At 39.8% G+C, this 22,379-nt stretch overlaps 1 protein-coding gene and 1 long non-coding RNA gene across 4 annotated transcripts in view; one reads left to right on the top strand and one right to left on the bottom strand.

Annotated features, from left to right (window-relative positions):
* TMCO1 (transmembrane and coiled-coil domains 1) overlaps window positions 1-9,046 on the bottom strand; it is a 55,818-nt gene extending 46,772 nt beyond the window's left edge. The window contains exons 1-2 of the mRNA XM_019986655.2: window positions 8,828-9,046; window positions 8,337-8,414 (exon numbers count right to left, since the gene is read on the bottom strand). Coding sequence (XP_019842214.1) covers window positions 8,337-8,414; window positions 8,828-8,897 — 148 coding nt within the window. The 5' untranslated portion in view covers window positions 8,898-9,046. The remainder of the gene's footprint in view (window positions 1-8,336; window positions 8,415-8,827) is intronic.
* A 33-nt stretch (window positions 9,047-9,079) lies between these two features.
* LOC109577810 (uncharacterized) overlaps window positions 9,080-22,379 on the top strand; it is a 36,259-nt gene continuing 22,959 nt past the window's right edge. For 2 of the 3 annotated variants that reach the window (XR_002183595.2, XR_011564855.1), the window contains exons 1-2: window positions 9,138-9,238; window positions 10,490-10,579. This is a non-coding gene — a long non-coding RNA (uncharacterized lncRNA). Of the gene's footprint in view, window positions 9,239-10,489; window positions 10,580-22,379 lie in introns of all 3 variants that reach the window. The other variant, XR_011564856.1, reaches the window with a different exon arrangement.

Here is a 22,379-nt window from a genome sequence, read left to right as displayed (position 1 = left end):
AGACAGTCATGATCAAAACTGAGATGCTTTTCAGGCCATTAGCTGAGACTGCCTTAGACAGTATCTAAGCACAATTTAAAATTCTGCTTCCCTGGTGGCTCAGAGGTTAAAGCGTCTGCCTGCAATGCGGGAGACCCCAGTTTGATCCCTGGGTCGGGAAGATCCCCTGGAGAAGGAAATGGCAACCCACTCCAGTATTCTTGCCTGGAGAATCCCATGGAGGAAGGAGCCTGGTAGGCTACAGTCCACGGGGTCAGAAAGAGTGGGACACGACTGAGCTACTTCACTTTCAAGCACAATTTAAAATTCTGCTTCCTCAGGTGATTAATTGTAGTTCCAGTCTCAAATTCATTATAGAAAATGGGCATTCATTCATTCAGTTATTATCTGCCAAAGTAATAGGCTCCATTCTAGGTAGATAAAAAGATAAACATGATCCCTGTCATCTAAAAAGCAATCTAGTGAGGGCACATAATCAAATAACAATTACAGTATAGAATGCACAGGGTAGGAAGATCAGGAGTCAAAACAGCTAAGATGAACATTTCCTGAGACTTTTCAATTAATATGAGGATAGAGTAAGAGTGAGTTTTGGAAGAAGAACAATGTAACATATTTAATCACCTATGGAGCTTTCCTAGTGGCTCAGATGGTAATCAATTTGCCTGCAATGCAGGAGACTGAGGTTCCATCCCTGGGTCAGGAAGATTCCCTGGAGAAGAACCACCTATGAATGGACTAGCAATATATACAGTAAAACCTTTATTTACATTATTTGCAATGGCACCCCACTCCAGTACTCTTGCCTGGAAAATCCCATGGATGGAGGAGCCTGGTAGGGTGCAGTCCATGGGGTCGCTGAGGGTCGGACAGGACTGAGTGACTTCACTTTCACGCACTGGAGAAGGAAATGGCAACCCACTCCAGTGTTCTTGCCTGGAGAATCCCAGGGATGGGAGAGCCTGGTGGGCTGCCATCTATGGGGTCACACAGAGTCGGACACGACTGAAGTGACTTAGCAGCAGCAGCAGCTTCTTATATTATCTTAGTATACTTCCTTTACTAGAACATGGTACAGAATATGTATTATTTCTAAAAGTTCATTAAAGAGAATTGCAGGTAGAAATCTTTCCCTTACTATATTAAGTATGCTGCTTGAATTTTAAAAGCAAAATTGGTGTTACTCCTTTATCAGAGATGTAAAATTCAATTTAAGTCCACTATTACAAATAAAATGGTAAAATTCTGACTAAAATAAAATCTGAGTGTGTGTGTAAATATACACATTGGATGCCTAAGTGATAGGTACTATTCCAGGTAGATAAAAAGATAAAAGATGACATATATAGGGAGAGAAAGACAGAGATTTAGAATGAACTACTAGTTTGAGGTCACAAAAGGAAAGAGTCATATTCTACAAGATGTTACAGAAACAAAAAATATTTCTCCCCATCCCAGAAGGACTATAACACAACTACTACTTGGCATTTAACCATGGCTACATAAAAACCGGGGGGGGGGGAGGTGGGGATATCAGAAGGCTAGAAAATAGAAACATAAGATGATATTATGAACATTACCTGATCTTCTGGCACAATGGATTAAGACTAGATAAATCTTTTCCAGGGATAATACAATGTTTTTTTTTAACTTCATGAAGTTACAAAGAAACTCTAAGAAATGGACATATCAGAGTTGACCAAAAAAAAAGATGTCTACTATGAAACAGATTTTTGCCTATGACCTGGTATTACTTACTGCATTCTGAATTCCAGAGTTGTCAAACAGTTTATAAATTACTCTAAAACCTTTATCATGTTTCACTGTAAACCAAAGAAATTCTTCATACTTTACAATAATTTGTACTTCGTAAATGTTCTCAAATAATTTTGTTACAAGAATCCAATTACATATAGTACTTTAATCTTTCTCATTTATTGAAGTGTTCTTTCATTAGTCTATATTATAAAAGTAAAACAATGAAAAAACACTAACTGATATTTAGAGCACAGTCATCTAGAGACCACCTCAATCAAACAACTTGGTACCTTTAAGAAAGCATCTTTCAACAAGGATGTCCACCACAGTAGCACAGGTTTCTAGATAACATCAGTATTCTCCAAATAATGCCTAAGATCAGATCTGCACAAGATGAGACTTGAATCTGTGATTCAAATCTATTTATATTTCATATTCCTCAAAAGCGCAACAAACCTTTTTTTTTTTTAGATTTTAATTATTTTATTCTTTTACATTTTGAGTCTGTGCTCAAAATGTGAAACCACTTAATTACAGAAAAAGAGCAGATGAAACAGCAAGGCCTCCCTTCAGTTTGGTTTATTACTATTGATTTGTTTGAAATGTGTGAAAATACACTTGCTACTGCTAAGTCGCTTCAGTCGTGTCCGACTCTGTGAGACCCCATAGACGGCAGCCCACCAGGCTCCCCCGTCCCTGGGATTCTCCAGGCAAGAACACTGGAGTGGGTTGCCATTTCCTTCTCCAATGCATGAAAGTGAAAAGTGAAAGTGAAGTCACTCAGTCGTGTCCGACTCTTAGCGACCCCATGGACTGAAGCCTACCAGGCTCCTCCGTCTATGGGATTTTCCAGGCAGAGTACTGGAGTGGGTTGCCATTGCCTTCTCCTCGGTTGTCTCCATACTTATCACTAATTCAGCCCCAAATTCTTGGCTAGCTGTCTGCATCTTTCCAATATAAAATCAGATCATTAGGAATTATAAGTTTTTCTAAAGAAGTTTCTCCTAGCATCTTCTAACAAGCTCAGCATGGTGCAAAGCTGACATTCTTAAGCATGTCAGATCTAAATCTGCCTTCACCATTGTCCAGGGGATTCCCTTTACTGGAATCCTGTGTTGGTGCTTCTATTTCCTGGAGTTCATATCTTCTTCTTTTTTTGGTTTATTCATTTGCTTTGATATAGTGTATTTTCCAGTAGTTTGCTGAGATAAAAATGTTAAGACCTTGTGTATCTGGTAATTTCCTCAAAGGATCCTTTATGTCCAGTTCAATCCAGTCACTCATTTGTGTCCGACTCTTTGCGACCTCATAGACTGAAGCACGCCAGGCCTCCCTGTCCATCAACTCCTGGAGCTTGCTCAAACTCATGTCCATCGAGTTGCGGATGCCATTCAACCATCTCATACCCTGTCGTCCCCTTCTCCACCTGCCTTCAATCTTTCCCAGCATCAGGGTCTTTTCCAATGAGTCAGTTCTTTGAATCAGGTGGCCAAAGTATTAGAATTTCAGCTTTAGCATCAGTCCTTCCAATGAGTATTCAGGACTGATTTCCTTTGGGACTGACTGGTTTGATCTCCTTGCAGTCCAAGGGACTCTCAAGAGTCTTCTCCAACAATCACATTTCAAAAGCATCAATTCTTCAATGCTCAGCTTTTTTTATGGTCAAACTCTCACATCCATACATGACTACTGGAATATGCTTTTATTACTGCTATTTCCATGTGATTCTTTCTTATAGTTTCCATCTCCTGAAAATCCCCATCTGTTCATGCATGTTGTCTACCTTTTCTACCAGATCCTATGACATGCCAATCATAGTTTTGTACAAGTTCTATACCTGGGCTCTACAAACTTTTCTTGCCTTGATGCATACCAAATTTTGAACACAGAATGTCAGAATGGCTTATGTTTGCAATTAAGACATTTGCTCAAAGAGGGAATTTATCTTATTTCTTCCTGTTACGAATATCTAGAGAAAGGTATCTACGCCCCTTCATTGTATACTGCACTCTTCACGGTAAACTCTATATAGAGCAAGCAATCATAAGTTTCAACTGATTGTATAAATGAAAATAATACATGCTCACTGAGTTTTTGTGTTTTTTTTTTTTAAATTGAAGTGTAGTTGATTTACAATGCTGTGTGAATTTCTGATATACAGCAAAGTGATTCACTTCTTTTTCAGATTCTTTTCAATTACAGTTTACTACAAGATATTGAACAGTTTCCTATGCTATACACTAGGACCTTGTTGTTTATCTATTTTATATATACTTCTAATCCCAAACTCTTCATTTACTCCTCCCCTACCCTTCCCCTTTGGTAACTATAAATTTGTTTTCTATGTCTGTGCATGCTCACTGAGTTTTTATAAAGTAGAGGACATAAAACCATAAAAAAACACCAAAAGACTTTCGAATCACTGTCAACCTACCTTATACTATCTTCAAAGAAAGAACATTAGTCAATCACATTAAAAAATACAACTATGGAAGCTTTGCCTGGCAACTATACTACTTTGAATTTAGGTGTCAGGTGAAGGAGACAATGTTTATAATACAGATAACTACTATAAACAAGGTAATTAATTGTGGACACTAAGAAAGCCCAAAATCTAGAGTAAATTCATGTTCATATAAGTATTTAAGGAATGAGAATATTTATCTAAACAAATTCAAAGTTAAACGTGTTTTATATTTCATAAGACTACTCCATGATACATACGACATGAAGAAATTTGTCTATGGATGCTACTACATGCTGGCTAACTAGTTTATGATCAGAGCAGAACAATTTCTCACAAAGAATATATGTGGTGTTATGTTACAGAAATAGTTTATTCTTTAATATATTCAACACACTTTTATCAAGCATTGAGAGAGCTAATCCTTAGGTAGGTTGATAAGGAATCTGGGGCCCTCAAGGAGGAAGAGGTCCAGGGTTCTCAAGGAGGAGAAAAGGACAAACATTTTTTTCTAGTTGCTTTGTCTTAGTCAATATAACAATGAGGACATGTTTCTCCTTAACAAGAACCTTCTGACTAACCCTGTTATCTTAAAATGTATATTGTGGGAGTGGGTCTGGTAAGACCTTTCTATTGTTAGCTCTAATCTTGTTAATTTAAGATGTATGTTGCGAGAGTGGGTCTGGTAAAAGTATATAAGGCCTTGATAAGACTAGTAGTGAGTGGGGGCACTCTCCATCCCCCTTCTGATGTCTATGTCAGAACCTTTCTCTGTCCCTTTTATACTTTAATAAAACTCCTACACAAAAGCTCTTGAGTGATCAAGCTGGTCCCTGGTCCTGAAGCTAAATCGTCTTCAGAGATCACAAATCCCAACATTGTTCACCGTAATCTATCAGTATCAAATCTATGTCAGGCACTGTGTGTACTAGAGATACAATGGCCTTTGCTGTCATAGAAATTAGAGTTTAGTTGGGGAGAGGATATTATTCAAACAATAATAATCATACACAGATAAAATTATAATTATGAGAAATTCTTTAAGGAGAAGGAGCTGTATAAATTAGGGATCATGATAGGGGAGACTAAATAAGGCTTTGAGATCTGAAGAATGAGTAGGAGTTCATTATACAAAATGAGAAAGGAAAATTATTCCAGAGAAAAAAGCAGTGCAAAAGCCCAACTGCATAGTAGGAAAAAAGCAAAATTGGTTCAGACGAGGGCTAGAGAAAGAGTAGGGAAAAACATGATACAAATGTGGTCAGAGAGGAGACAGGGAGGCATATGACCATGCTGGACTTTGTAGGACACACCTTTGTCCTCAAAGCAATGGGAAAAAATTGAGTGTTTTAAGAAGGAAAAGTAACATAATAAGATTTGTGTTTTGAAAAATTACTCCAGGTGTTTCTGTATGGAGGAAATTTGAGCAGCAGCAGGTAGACCAATGAGGAGGCTGTCACAGTAGACTAAATTAAACTTGATGGAAGTTTAGACTGGGTGATGGTGGAAATGAAGAGATGTGGAAAGACTGAAAACAATTCAGGAGGACAATAAAGTATCAGGGCTTGAGAATGGACTGCACATACAGGGTGACAGAAAAAAGTATCTGAATCAACAAATATTTATTAGACATTGAGCATGTGCCAACTACTGTTCTAGGAATATAGGATAAATCAGTACGCAAAAACGATTAAAAATAAATAAATAAAAGCATCCTGCTCCAGTGAAGTGTCATTCTAGCAGATGACTCAAAACAAAACAGAGCAGGATAAAGGAGATAAGTAGCGGTGGTAGAGGAGGTAAGCTGACTGCAGTTTTAAATAGGGTGGCCAAGTTAAGACTCACTGAGGTGAGCTCTAAACAAAGATTTAAAGAAGATATGAAGATATGGGCTTCCCTGGAACCTCAGCTGGTAAAGAATCTGCCTGCAATGCAGAAGACTCCACTTCAATTCCTGGGTCAGGAGGATCCCCTGGAGAGGGGATAGGCTACCCACTCCAGTATTCTTGGGTTTCCCTGGTGGCTTAGCTGGTAAAGAATCCACCTGCAATGAGGGAGACGTGGGTTCGATCCCTGGGTTGGGAAGATCCCCTGGAGGAGGGCATGGCAACCCACTCTAGTATTCTTGCCTGGAGAATCCCCATGGACAGAGGAGCCTGGCAGCATACAGTCCATGGGGTTGCAAAGAGTTGGGCATGACTCAGTGACTAAGCACACATGAGGGTTAGGTAAGATTTGATAGGGAAGAACATGCTAGGTAGAGGACACAGCCATTAGAAAGGTCTTGACACAGGAATGAGGCTGACATGTAGTGAGGAACAGCAACAGGTCAGTGAGAGTGGAGCACAGTGAGTGAGAGGGAAAGAAGCTCAGAGCTGTAACTTGGGACTTCTGCAAAAACTTTGTGGTTTTTTTCCTCTGAGTCAAATGGGACACCATCATAGAGTTATAAGTAGAGGAGGGACATGAACTGATATAGTACAAGAAAGGATTATCCTGGTTGCTATCTTGGGAATAGACACAGGGAAACAGGAACATTTGTTCGAGGCTATCATAATAATTCATGCAAAGAATGATGGCAGCTTAGACTCTGGTAGTTAGCAGTGGAAATGATGTAAAGTGGATAGGCTGTGGATATATCTGAAGGCAGGCCAACAGTACTGGATGTGGCTGTGAGAGAAAAGTTACAGATAACAACAGGAGGATTATGTCCTGAACAACTGGAGGGACAGTATTACCAATGACCAAGATTGTGAAGGTTACATACATAACAGGCTTAGAAGTGAGTAACAAGAGTTCAATTTGGACAGGTTGGGTTTAAGATGATTATTAGACATTTCAGTAGAATTAACAAGTTGATAATTGGGTATCTGAATCTTGCATTAAGGATAAATGACTAAAGACATATATTTGGAGGTCCATGGCAAATAGAGCACATAAATGAGTTTATTAAAAGAGTGAGTACACACACCAGTCAGAATGGCTGCTATCAAAAAGTCTACAAACGATAAATGCTGGAGAGAGTGTGGAGAAAAGGGAACCCCCCTAACACTGTTGGTGGGAACGCAAACTAGTACAGCCACTATGGAGAACAGTGTGGAGATTCCTTAAAAAACTGGAAATAGAACTGACATCAGTTCAGTTCGACTCTTTGCGACCCCATGAACTGCAGCACGCCAGGCCTCCCTGTCCATCACCAACTCCTGGAGTCCACCCAAACCCATGTCCATTGTGTCGGTGATGGTTTGGATTTGGTTTCTAATTCTTTGTTTGCTCTGAGACATTAACATGTCATTTAACCTTTCTGAGTCTCAATCTCCTTTTTTTACAAAGGGAGAAAAATATTTATACAACAATATTTACACAAATAGTTGCTATGTGGATATTAGAAATGGCATGTTGTAAGAAAGAAGACTTCAAACTCCTATGAATACATACAGAAAAGTTATGGAATACAGAAAGTTAAGATGTGAAAGTTAATCTTTATAAGACAGAAGACTGAAAACCAGACCAAACCTATAAGGAACCATCCATATTATACCTCTAGCAGCTCCCTCAGCTGTATCCTGTGGAATTCCTGTTTTATTTCAAAAACAACTCAACTTGCTCTTAACCCTTTTCTCAAATATTCCTTCAACCATCAGATCCAACAGAAAATTGGGCTTATCCCTAAAGACACCATTTAACTTTGACACCAATCATAATGACCTAATGTTCTCCAGACACACCTTAGGAGTTAAAATTTCCATATTTTTTGCACATATGCTATCTTCTTTGCCTGGAATTCCTTCCCCATGTCATCCTCTGTCCAAATTCTAACTACCCAAGAAGGACTCCAAAGCTATCTGCATCACAAAGGCTTCAATGGCCCCTCACAACTGAACAGGATATCTTCTTTAGAACTGCCAAAACACATAACAAGTACGACTCCCTTGAGTTGCTCTGCTGTTTGTAGTACATATTTTGCACAAAAGTCTTATATTTCTAAATAGACTTCAAGTCGGATTCACCTACTCCTATAAAATTTTATAACCGTTGGTGCTCCTAAAATACGTCCTGTGAACATGCACTTCAGTAAACCTGACTTGTTTCTAAAGGATGTTGGCATACTTACATTTTTTACTCTGTTTTTCCACTTCTGCCTTCAGTCTCTTGTACTTGTCTGTCCTGTAAACCAGGACCCAAGTTATACCTGAAACATTAAAAGCAGAATGCTAATAAAGAAATGTTTGGAACCGTAACAAAACCCTTATTAGTGGTTACTGTTAGATAAGAATGGATTTTGACTTTTTGCCTTATATTCACTAGTGCTTAACAACTGATGTTCAACCAAAACAACCATGACACGATTCGAAGTTGTCGCCACAAACACGCAAATGAAATCTACTCTGGACCGGAGAAAACTGGCAATGGATTCCACACTGGATTCTCTCACACTCCTGAAGGTAAGATTCCCTGAAGTAGAGTACATGAGACGCATCCCCACCGCCACCAAAGGAAGCAAGGCTCGTGACCTCTCTCTTGGAGGCTCGAGGGACCCGGGGCCTACGATCCTTCCCTTCCCTCGGGGTCTGATCACACGTCAAAAAAACTAGCTGCTCTCACCCTCGGCAAGCAGAGCGGTGCACACGGAGATAAAAACGATGAGCAGCGTGTCTGCGAACATCGTGCTCATCTCGCGACGGTTCACTCTCTGCACTCCCACCCTGCACGGGGGAAGCCCTTGACAGCCAGGAGAAGCGGAGCGAAAACGATTTTCCTAGATTTCAGGACCGCGGAGTAACACACCGACTCTGACAGATAGGAAGCCTCACTTCCGCTTCCTGGGCGCAGCGCCGGAAGTGCCCATTCTGGCGTGCCCTGTTGCCGCGAGAATCCTGCGGAAACCGCGCTCCAAGTTTCTGGGGCGGATGAGCTGGCTTTCAGGCCCAACCTCGCGAGAGTTGGACCTGGTGTGCTTGAGACTACTGTAGCGGCGGGACTTTGTCTGGTAACGTCTGCTAGTGCGGTGCTGAGGTGCTCTTTCCTCTCGCCCCGAGTGTGCGGTTTTTGACTCGTCTGCTCGTCCGTGTTTCTGTCTCAGTCCCACATTTAAAGCCGAGTAGATAGTTTAGTTTCGGTTTGCCTAAAGTGGGGAAATTGGCTTCCAAACACACGTACTTAAACTCTGTTTAGGTTCCAGGTCACGGATTTGGGGCTGGAAGCGCGAACATCAATGAGCCCCGGGCCGCTAGCTTTCAGGCACTCCCATCCTAGCAAAGGAGAGAAACTTGTGCATACGATGTGATTAGAACTTTTACAGAAGTGTGATCAGAATGCTGCGGTGACCTGGTTCAGCAGGTGGTCAGAGGGAGCTAATAAAAGGAATTGAAGCAGTGGCTAAGAGGAGTCAGTGTTTTGAAGAAAGGCAAAGACGCAGTCCTTGAAAATACCTGGTGTGTAGTAGAGCAGTGAGTGGCATGTCTTAGGAGGTGGTCATTCATACACTCATGAAACTCCAATACTTTGGCCACCTGATGCGAAAAGCTGACTCATTTGAAAAGACCCTGATACTGGGAAAGACTGAGGGCAGGAGGAGAAGGGGACGACGGAGGATGAGATGGTTGGATGGCATCACCGACTCAATGGACATGGGTTTGGGTGGACTCCGGGACTTGGTGATGGACAGGGAGGCCTGGCGTGCTGCGGTTCATGGGGTCGCAAAGAGTTGGACTCGACTGAGCGACTGAACTGATACGTACACTCAAATAAACACCATTACACAGGGTGGGCTTAAGAAAATGGTGGGAGGTACTACGATGAGTAAGGGAGCAGGAACTTGATCTGAAAGGAACCATTGATGCATGTAACCAATTTACCTTGGAGAATGAGCACCCAGTTTCCAGTATCTTCCCATTTTCAAGAAAATCCCCAAATCCTGAGTTATGTGAAATTTTAAATGTTCTAATCTATAAATGCTGGTAACTCTTTAAAGGGCTCCCCTGGTGGCTCAGAAAGTAAAGAATCCACCTGAAATACAGGAAAAATGGTTGAAGAAAGAAGTTGTCTTAGCAGCTTAGTTTAAGCCTTTTCAGCTTTTCCAGACTGATTATGTCTGTGTGAGTGTGTATGAAAATCGGGAATCTGGCTGAACTATCTCCCCTTAACTTGTACTTTCTATTCTTTGTTCTTTTCTCCTAAACACCAATGCACTTTATTTATAATTTCCCTGTAACAACTGTATTTGGCCTTTATTTCTTATATACGCATTTCTTGTCTCCTCTTTAGACTTAGTGGCAGACATCCTGTTTCCTTTTAACGACATTGAGCTTCTACATGTGTGAGGATCACTGGTAGACACTACAGTGATTGGAAACGGTAATTATCAAGATACTATTTCTGACCTCCTTGGAAGTTACATGTTATAATAAGATGTAAGAGAGGTGTTGATTGAAAAAAAAAAAAAACCAACAACAAAAACCACCTTACAACCTCAAAGTTGGGAGTTAACATTTTTGTTCAGAAGTCTTTCTGAGGCCTTACGCCCTGAAGGCAGCCAAGGAGCTCTGAGGGACTGATCCAAAGGGGTATGGGAGGAGCCAGGAGGAGTTTTTACAACAAAAACCAGGTTGGAAGTCAAGTGATCACTGCTAATTAAAGAAAAACCAGACATCTCAAGTTAATGAATTTAGCCATATATGGGAAGATGCAAGAGTCTGGGCTTATTGAAGTTTTTCTTTCAATATGCACCTTAACGATCTAGGTCCAGTTGTTGTGGTTTTTTTTTTTCCTAACTCCTTCCTGAATCCCCTCAGGGTGCACCATTGCAGTGGCTGACAGCTTGGTGGTGGGCAGCCTGTTTGTCTCTTTCCTGAGCTCCCCCTGGGCTCAATAGTGGCTGATGGCTTGATGGCTGCAGCATCATGTGTTTGCTGATATGGCAAGTGACATTTTACATTCACAGAGATGTTCATAAAATGTTACAAGCACAGATGAGGGCAAGATTGGCTCTTTCTGGAGGAGCTGGAAAAGCTTCATCTCATTTGAACTGTTCAACTTGGATGGTTTTTATTCAGCTTTGTATCACCCATGGTAAATGTTGAGGTACAACAGAGCATGACCTTTGAAGTTAGACTTAGTTTTCTCTCTTGATTTCCTTTCTGTCTTTTTTTTTTCTTTTTTTGCCATCATGCCACAAGACTTGCTGATCGAACCTGGGGCCAGGCAGTTAAAGCACTGAATCCTAATCACTGAACCGCCAGGGAATTCCCCATACCTGGTTTGTAGTACTTGCTTTTCCACTTAATTGACAGCAGTCCTTGAACATATTAACATCTTTGAGCCTCAGTTTCCTTACCTGTAAAATAGTAATAGCATCAACTACATGAAACCATTATGAAGATTAAAGTATATTATAAAACATATAAAACTGTGGCACACACATTTGATCAAGTCCAACATGCTATTTTATGTACTACTAAGAAAGAAAATAACTAAGAAAACCATGATTGTAAGATGCATTTCATCCAGAGGTGTTAAAATGTAATAAAAAGCCTTTAATTTATTCCTCAGTTAATATTTACTACAAAACTGTCTACTGTTGGGATAACATTTCCTTCTCTGTGTATGCTAGTTGCTGAGTCATGTCCAGCTCTTTGCTACCCAATGGATGCATAGGAGCCTGACAGACTCCTCTGTCCATGGAATTCTCCAGGCAAGAATACTGAAGTGGTTGCCATTCCCTTCTCCAGGGTATCTTCCTGACCAGGGGATCGAACTCTTGTCTTTTATGTCTACTGCATTGGCAGGTGGATTCTTTACCACCAGTGCCACCTGGAAAGCCCTCTCTAGGGCAATGATGTGACCCTTTTGCTGAAGAACAGTGCTAGAGGCAATTCAATGACATCTTTATTGCATGCTACCAGATTCATTTATCATGTCTTTAAGCACTCAGTTGTACTGATTTTTAGGTTTCAAAGTTTTGTCCCTGAAGACCACTCCAAAAAGTCACTGTACTGCTCTTAATTTCTATGATTATTACAAGGCTTATGTCCTGGGACTTCCTCTCACTCTTCTCTAGGATAGGAGTCACTATTTCCTGAACCAACATCTTCTGCCTTAGTTTATACTTTTTTTTTTTAAGTTGTGGTACAACCTCAAGTAACTTTCTATGAAAGGTAAGTGGGAGCTAAACTTCAGTGTTCTTACATTATTAGTAGTAATAATTTTATTTACTACTAGGCTCAGCATTGTAAAAGATTATGAGAGAAATTAAATCACTTCTCTTAACTGAGGTATGAAAGAATATGGTCTTTAGGTTTAAATTGTAACCCTACCTCATGCAACCTGTATTATTCTAGGAAGTGAATTTAATTTCTCTGAGCCTCTTTTTTTTTTTTAATATGTGAAATGGAGGTAAAAATATCTACTTTGCAGAATTACTATGAGGTTTATATAAGGCTAGGGGCAAAGTTCTGGAGTCAGGCTACCTGTCTTCAAGTCTTAGCTTCACCACTCAAGTAGATGTGCACTTTTAGGCAAATTATTTCACTGCACTGTCCCTTGGTTTCCTTAAATGATATAATAATAATAGCACCTTAGTCCAAAGGGTTTTTTTTTTTTTTAATTATGTGAGTAAAGTATTTAAAATGGTACTTGGCTCCTAGAAAGTTCATAGTAAGTGTTAACTATTACTAATATTGGTTCTTATTAAACCACCTAGCACATAATCCTTGGACTAGCTTTTTCTCATTCTATTCATTTTCCTGGTGACCTTGCTTTCTTCAATAGCAGTTACCATCTATCCACTGGTAGCGGAAATTTTTTTTCTGATTCTCAGACCTAGTATCTAACTGCCAACTAGGCATTTTCATGTGGATATTCCAAACTGAATCTATGCAGTTCTTTCACCCAAACTCCAGTTTTCTCTTCTTCCCTTATACTTACATATATACTTACACTTCCCTTATATATATATACATATATATATAATTATTAAGTCTTAAAAAGAACATTCTAATACATACTGCAACATAGATGAGCCTGGAAGACATTATGCTGAGTGAAATAAGCCAGTCACAAAAGGATAAATACTGTGTGATTCCAGTATGAGGTGCTTAGAGTTGCCAGTCCAAAGACGCAGAAAGTAGAATGGTGGATGATCAGGACTGGGAAGAGGAGAGAGAGAAGAGTTATTGTTTAATAGGCACAGAATTTCAGTTTGGGAAGATGAAAAGTTCTGAAGATGGATGTGGTGGCTGATTGTTGTATAGCAATATGAATGAATTGGACTCTTGTTGACTAAGAGGGTTACTCCATTCCTTCTAAGGGATTCTTACCCATAGTAGTATACATAATGATCATCTGAATTAAATTTACCCATTCCCATCCATTTTACTTTACTGATTCCTAAGATGTCAGTGCTCAGTCTTATCATCTGCTTGACCATTCCAATTTACCTTGATTCATGGACCTAACATTGTAGGTTCCTATGCAGTATTGTTCTTTATAGCATTGGAATTTACTTTCACCACTGGACACATCCACAACTGAATGTTGTATCCACTTGAGACACATCCACAACTCAGTGTATCTGCTTCATGGTTTTTGGCTTTTGTTTTTTTTTAGCCACTTCATTCTTTCTGGAGCTATTAGTAATTGCTCCACTGTCATATCTTTTTGCCTTTTCATACTGTCAGTGGGGTTCTCATGGCAAGAATATTGGAGTGGGTTGCCATTTCCTCCTGCAGTAGACCATGATTTGTCAGAACTCTTCACTATAACCCATTTGTCTAGGGTGGCCCTGCACGGCATGGCTAATAGCTTCATTGAGTTATGCAAGCCTCTTCAACATGTCAAAGCTGTTATCCATGAAGGGGGAACTGTACCCTAAGACACAGTTAAAAAGGTAGGCTTGATATTGTGCATATGGTACCATAAATTTTAAAAGACTTTGTTAATTGGACCATATCTAGAGGATATGGATCAGCAGAGTCTTTTGATCCTTGTGGGAGTGTAAATTGGTACCATCCCCTCCAAAAGTTTGCCATTACCCTGTGGAGATAAACATTTGCGTACCCCATGACCTACCATTTTGCTCCTGGGTATATACCCAAAAGAAACTTGAACAAGTACCAGGATATATATAAGATTATTCATATGAGCATTCTCTTTAATATCAGAATCTAAAAACAACCCCAATGCCCATATACAAATAGAGGATAGATAAATTAGGATATATACTCTAGATTTTACAGTACTACAGTTATAGTCCTTAATAATGGGCTTTCCAGTTGGCTCAGTAGGTAAAAAATCTGCAGTGCAGGAGGCGCGGGTTTGATTCCTGGGTCAGAAAGATCCTCTGGAGGAGGGCATGGCAACCCACTCCAATATTCTTGCCTGAAGAATCCCATGGACAGAGGAGGCTGATGGGCTACAGTCCATAGGGTTGCAAAGGGTCAGACACAACTGAAGCAACTGAACATGCACACAAGCATGCCTTAATTAATCCTAGCAATACGATATTGAGTGAAAAGAATGTAAGAATTACATACAGCATGAAGTAGACTTTGTATTGTTAATAACTTCTAAGTTCCCCACCCAACACTATTTAGGAATATATATGTGTGTATATATATATTCATATATATATACATGTATATATAGGTGATAATAAAAAGAAAAGCAGGAAAATGATTGTTTTTAATATATACTTTTTTTTATAAGTATAGTTGACCTACAGTGTTTCAGATGCACAGCAAGGTTATACATATACACATATATTTTTGAGATTATTTTCCATTATAGGTTATTACAAGATATTGACTAGAGTTCCCTGTGCTATACTGTAAACCTTTATTGCTTGTTGCATATTTTTTAAATTAGGAATCTAGCATTCTTTTCATACTAAGTCAAATAAGTGGAATCAAAATGTCATAAATGTTTCAATTAGGCAAAATTTCATAAGTTCTCTAAAATATATATATATTATACATATTATATGTATGTGCTGCAGTCCACTGGTTCGCAAAGAGTCAGACACGACAGAGTGACTGAACTGAACTAAAAATATATATACAAAAAATATATATATACAAAATACACATATATATATATATAAATATATATCAAGCTACCATGCTTGATAAAGGCTTGAGAAAGGACATCCAAAAAAAAAGGAGATGGAGAAATTTGAAAAAAACTAATTGAAATGGGAGCACTGAATATGAAATAGAAAAAGTGAAGCAAACTAGATAAAGTAAAAGATCATCATATAGTACAGTTGTTTTTAAACATGGATGCTCATTAGAAAGATACCTGGAGCTCTGGAGAAAGTACAACAAAACCTGGGTGTTTGTATTTTTCAAAAAATTCCAAGATAACTAGGATATGCATCAGGATTTTAAAAAGTGATTACAGGTTTTTCTATTAAATAGTAGTTTTGGTGATATAGAGTTCTATTATTTTTCTGTTGACCAGTCATGCTACAATGGTATTAAGTGAGTAACAGTTACATAATCACAATAATAAAAAATATTTATCAGTTTTCACAATCAGTAGACAAAAAATAAAAGATCATTACGATTAACCTAACAGTATAAAACAGTGTATGTAATACAGTTTGGGGGTCAAGCAAGTGATGTGGTAAGTGGAATTGCATACATGCACATATAACTACTGGGGCTTCCCAGGTGGTGCTAGTGGTGAAGAACCCGCCTGCCAGTGTAAGAGACATAAGAGAAGTGGGTTCGATCCCTGAATTAGGATGATCCCCTGGAGGAGAGCATGGCAATCCACTCCAGTATTCTTGCCTGGAAAATCTCACGTACAGAGAAGCCTGGTGGGCTACAGTCTGCAGGGTTGCAAAGAGTTGAACATGACTGAAGTGACTTAGCATGCACACACACATATCTAATATACATTCTATATCTGCCCAGCCAGACTCTTTTGGTTGGTGCATTTAATCCATTTACATTTAAGGTAATTATCTATATGTATGATCCTATTACCATTTTCTTAACTGTTTTGGGTTTATTTTCTGTAGGTCTTTCCCTTCTTTTGTGTTTCCTACCTAGAGAATTTCCTTTATCATTTGTTGTAAAGCTGGTTTTTTGGTGCTAAATTCTCTTAACTTTTGCTTGTCTGAAAAGCTTTCAAATCTGAAGGAGAGTCTTACTGGGTATAGTAGTCTTGGTTGTATATTCTTCCGTTTAATTGGTTTAAATGTATCATGCCATTCCCTTCTGGCTTAAAGAGTTTGTGTTGAGAAATCAGCTGATAGCCTGGTGGGAGTTTCCTGGTATGTTATTTGTCACTTTTCCCTTGTTGCTTTTAATATTTTATCTTTGTCTTTTTGTCAGTTTGATTACTATCTGTCTTGATGTGTTCCTCTTTAGGTATTTCCACTGTGCTTCCGCAACTTGGTCGACTATTTCCTTTCCCATGTTAGGGAAATTTTCATCTATTATCTCCTCAAATATTTTCTCAAGTCCTTTCTCTCTTCACGTTCTGGGACCCCTATAATGTGAACGTTGGTGCACTTAATGTTGTCTCAGAGGTCTCTCAGGGTGTTCTTTTCTCTATATTCTGCTCTGCAGCAGTGATTTCCACCATCCTGTCCTCGAGGTCATTTATCCATTCTTCTGCCTCAGTAATTCTGTTTATTCCTTCTAGTGTATTATTCATCTTTATTTTCCTGAGATCCTGAATTTAGTTGTTTTTTAGTTGTTTAAGTTTTTTTTTTTTTTTATTGTTTTTTTCTGGGGTTTTATCTTGTCCCTAAATCTGGGGCATAACTTTCTGCTCTTCCATACTCATTAACTTTCTATAATGTGATTTTTGTGGGACTGTGGTTCTTCTTGCTTCTTCTGTCTGCCCTCTGATGGAGGAAGCTAAGAGGCTTGTATAAGCTTCCTGATGGGAGGGACTGATGGTGGGAAAAACTGGATCTTGCTCTGGTGGGCAGGGCCTTGCTCAGTTAAGCTTTAATCCAATTACCTGCTTGATGGGTGGGGTCATACTCCCTCCCTGGTAGTTGTTTGGCCTGAGGCAACCCAGCCCAGGGATCTAAGGTAGGATTAATGGCAGCCTCCAAGAGGAACCTCCAACTGGGATATTCCCAGACAGGTGCTGCCAGTCCCTGCATCCCTGTGGTGGCCCCTGCTGATCCCGCCTCCACAGGAGATGGTTGAACACTAGCAGATAATTTTAGTTCAGTCTCCTGGGGGTAACTGCTCCTTTCTTCTGGGTCTTGGTGTGTGCAAGATTTTGTTTGTGCCCTTCAAGAATGGAGTCTCTGTTTTTCCCAGTCCTGTGGAAGTCCTATAGTCAAATACCGATGGCCTTGAAGGTGGGGATTCTGTGGGGATTCCCAGTCCCTTTGTTGGATCCCCAGGCTGGAAAGCCTGCTGTCGGGTTCAGAACCTTCACAACAGTGGGAGAACTTCTTTGGTATTATTGTTCTCCAGTTTGTGGGTCACCCACCTTGCAGGTATGAGATTTGATTTTATCGCAGTTGTACCCCTCCTACCATCTCACTGCGGCTTCTTCTTTGTCTTTTTACCTTTTTGGGGTTGGGGGGAGGCAGGGGCAGGTGGCTTCACTGATAGCTCAATTGGTAAAGAATCCCCTGCAATGCAGGAGACCCTGGTTCAATTCCTGGGTTGGAAGGAGCCCCTGGAGAAGGGAACAGCTACCCACTCCAGTATTCTGGTGTGGAGAATTCCGTGGACTGTATAGTCCATGGGGTCACAAAGAGTTGGACATGACTGAGCGACTTTCACATCACATCTTTTTTTTTGTTTGTTCCACAGTCCTTCTGTTGAATGTTCAACAGCTAATTGTGATTTTGGTGCTCTCACAGGAGGAGATAAGTGCATGTCCTTCTACTCTGCCATCTTGGAGAATGATGATTTAGATAGTGGTACCTTGAATAGGGGGGCTTCCCTGGTGGCTCAGATGGTAAAGTGTCTGCCTGCAGTGTGGGAGACCTGGGTTCGATCCCTGAGTTGGGAAGATCCCCTGGAGAAGGAAATGGCAACCCACTCCAGTACTCTTGCCTGGAAAATTCCATGGACGGAGGAGCCTGGTAGGCTACAGTCCATGGGGTCGCAAAGAGTCAGACATGACTGAGCGACTGGATGATGCAATGGAAGGTCAAAGAGGTGAATGTAAATGTAAATTCATGTTCTAGTTTTCATGTTGGTAATTTCATGGGTATTTTTTTAAGTAATTAATTTTTGGCTACACTGGATCTTCATTGCTGTGCATGGGCATTCTCATTGCTTTGAGTAGGGGCTACTGCCTAGCTGCAGTGAGTGGGCTTCTCAGTGTGGTGGCTTCTCGTGTTGTGGAGCACAGGTTCTATGGCACACAGACTTCACTAGTTGTGCTACAGAGGCTTAGTTGCCTCTCAGCAAGTGGAAATTTCCCAGACCAGGGATTAAACCCATGCCCCTGCATTGGTAGGTGGATTCCTAATCACTGGACCACCAAGAAAGTCCTGTTGTATTATTTTAAATGAAAGAATTGTTGACTAAAAAAAAGATGTGCAACTTGAGAGTTATGAGTTAAGTTTTATTTGGGGCAAAAAGAGGACTGTAGCCCAGGAGGCAGCATCTCAGATAGCTCTGAGATACTGTTCCAAAGTGGCAGTGGGGGAAAGTCAATATATAAGGTTTTGGTGAAAGGGGAGTTCAATACCATGAAGCCCTCAATTTACAAAAGGTTTTTTGTTAGTCTTGAGGGTCTGATGTCACCATGAAGGGAGGAGATGCAAGGACTGAGATAATAAAATCTATTCCTAAAAACATCCAACTATCTAAAGACCTGTCCCACCAGATTTCCTGGAGCACAGAGCGCCTCACTCCACCCTGAATTCCCTCAGGGGTTGTTGAAGGTCAACAGCTATAGCAGTGGGGTTCAATCTCAGTAGAGGCAGATGGCAAATGCCTTGTTGTTCAGGCATTGGTGATGCTCTTGGTAAGTGCCAATTTGTAGTTGACAGAATGAATGAAGGTTCTAGCCTTGAATGAACAATTGGTGAGAATGTGTCAGGAGCCAAGAATAATAGTAAATCTAAATCTGTGCATCTGAGCTTAAAAGTATTTTTCTTTTTTGCATTTAACTGTATATCTGCTTGATATTGTTGAAGAACAGGAGGGGGGAGTAATCTTTTAAACTACTTGCTATCAAGTAAAAATGACACTCTAGAAAAATTTCACATTTCTTATGTGGCTTCAAGTACCCTCTGATTGACTGCCACACTTTTGCCTGAGCATTTAAATATCTCAAGTGTAAAAGAGCCGTGATAGTGGAAAGACACCAAAATATCTTGAGTTTGGATGGGAATTTTGCAAAATAATCTCTGTTTTTTTTTAAGAAGATTAGTCTGCCAACTTTACAAAGGATAGATTTATTTGGAGGAGAGTTGCAGTCAGTAAAACCAACTCTGAGGCTATCATCATGATACAATTTTTCAAGTGAAGATGCCCTGAACTAAATTGCATAGTAATCAGCAGAAACTGACAAGAGAAGAAAAATCCAAGAGAGTTTTGAAGGATGAAATATTAATTCTTAGAATTAAATAAAATGAGGTGAACAAGAATTCTAAAGTTCTAAGAATTCTGAGGTTTATACCAGAGACATTTCTAGGTATACTGAGACCTAGGGAAGTGAAAGTCACTCAGTAGTCTCTGACTCTTTGTGACCCCATGGATTATACAGTCCATGGAACTCTCCAGGCCAGAATACTGGAGTAGGTAGCCTTTCCATTCTCCAAGGTATCTTCCCAAGTCAGGGATCAAACCCAGGTCTCCCACATTGTGGTTGGAATCTTTACCAGTTGAGCCACAAGGGAAGCCCTATATATGTACATGTGTGTATATATATATATATAGAGAGAGAGAGAGAGAGAGAGAGAGAGAGAGAGAGATTGAGAGAGAGAAAGAGAGCTCTAAAGCTTTTACAATTCTTGGGGTCTTTTAAAAGGAAAAATATAGAATTACAGTAGTATTCACTTCTTCAAAAGTGAATACTTCCTTATTTAAAAGGAACCAGTGCCAGTGAGGATCCCAAGAGCTTAAGTTTCTTTCGTTGATTTCATGGTAAATATCTCTGAATGTTTTTATTTTTATTTATTTATTTATTTTGGCTGCACTGAGTCTTTTTTGCCGCATGCAGGCTTTCTCTAGTTGAGGTGAGGGGGCACGACGCAGTTGCACTAGGGTGTGTGGGCTTCTTATCACAGTGGCTTCTCTTGATCACCAGGGCTTCCCTGGTGGCTCAGAGGTTAAAGTGTCTGCCTGGAATGTGGGAGACCCAGGTTCGATCCCTGGGTCAGGAATATCCCCTGGAGAAGGAAATGGCAACCCACTCCAGTACTCTTGCCTGGAGAATCCCATGGAGGGGGGAGCCTGGTAGGCTACAGTCCATGGAGTCACAAAGCGTCGGACACGACTTCACTTTCACTTTCTTTCTCTTCATACAGAACTTGGGGTCCGGGCACACTGCCTCAGTACTTGTGGTGCACCAGCTTACTTGCCCCATGGCATGTGGGATCTTCCCAGACCATGGCTCAATTTGGCAACTGGGTTCTTAACCACTGAACCACAAGGGAAGTCCAGTCTCAGAATTTTAACCTTTATTTTGACAAGTGTGACAGAGTGTCTGGGTAGCCTTTTAAGAGAGGAAAATACAAAAAATTCAGTTTTGACAATAAACTTCTATAATCCTAAGAATTAGAAGAGGCCTTTGAAAATGCTTGAATACCTAAACTAATCCACATTCCTTTTCTGATGTGTGACTCTGGGCCATCTTAATAGAAGACTTTAAAACATGAGGTGACTTTTCCCTTTATGAATACACATTGTCACACTCACTCAGTATCCCTATAATAGACTATTGGCCAATAATTCACTCACACTCACTACTTAGACTCATACCCACCTTAGTAATTCACTTTGCTACCAAAAAGTCATGGGTTTTATTCACGGAGAAACATAAATACCGTAAACAATGCTATTAATGTTCATAGCTTCATTTCTCTGAGTCCAGGCCATTTTTAGGATCTCATTGACCTGTGCATTTAGTATAGGGCATATTAGTAGATACACAAAAATATTTGTCAAAGAGATGAAATACATATTCTACACACAAAAGCATTCCACCAAAGCACAGGGAAATTTTAACTTTCCATTCTTGTGGTATAGGTCATTCATCCTTGCCCAGACAGAGGGAAATTGTTCTGTACGGGACAAATTAAAACTTTTTCATTCAATATGATTCTCATACATTTTTGTGTCTCAGGGTTCTCTCTTGAGTCTCATGCAAATAATTCATTCCATAATGTTTTCAACAGAGAGGCCAGTTGGCTATTTCACATAAAACTTCCTAAATGAATGTACCATAGTGATTTTACTTTTATTTAGGTCTGATCTTCAACTTTGAAAGTTCAGAAACTTCATTATATGGATTTGTATGAAGTTGATCAGATTTCCATGAAACTAGGTTGAAAGAAAGTGACTTTATCCCTGGCATTTAGATTAATGTTACATTGTAGGGACTTCCCTGGTGGTCCAGTAGCTAAGACTCCATGCTCCCAACACAGGGGGCCCAGATTCAATCCCTGGTCAGGGAACTATATCCCACATGTTGCAACTAAGAGTTCAAATGCTACAACTAAAAGATCCTGCATGCTGCAACAAGATCAAAGATCCAGTGTGCTGCAGCTGAGACCTGGCACAGCCATTAGTAAATAAATAAATATATTTTTTCAAAAATACTACATTGAATATTCTCAGTAACTATTTTCATTAATGACAAAGTAAGAGGCAATAAAATGAAGGTTTGTTAGAATTATTTCCAGATAATTTAGTACAGGCATACCATAAGACTTATAAAAAGCTAGAGAAATAAGTAGGACTTTGAATTGCAGGTGAAACATAGTCCAAATTTTTATTCAGAAGACAGCAGATCCTTTGAAGATTTTAGAGCAAAAAAAAAAAAAAAAGTGATATGATCAAACTGGTGCCTTAGGAAAAAGAATTTGGCAACACAATTCAGAATGGAAGGCAGATTAATTTGAAGACCATGCTGACATCTAGACAAACAAAAAAGCCAGAACTAGGGTGTCAGTGAAAAGAATGATGACTACTAGAAACCAGGAAGGTTATTCATGGGA

Source organism: Bos indicus, chromosome 3, assembly GCF_029378745.1.
Source record: "Bos indicus isolate NIAB-ARS_2022 breed Sahiwal x Tharparkar chromosome 3, NIAB-ARS_B.indTharparkar_mat_pri_1.0, whole genome shotgun sequence".
Lineage (NCBI taxonomy): Eukaryota > Metazoa > Chordata > Mammalia > Artiodactyla > Bovidae > Bos > Bos indicus.
The sequence above is the reverse complement of the archived record's forward strand: the minus strand, read 5'-3'. Positions and strand labels throughout refer to the sequence as shown.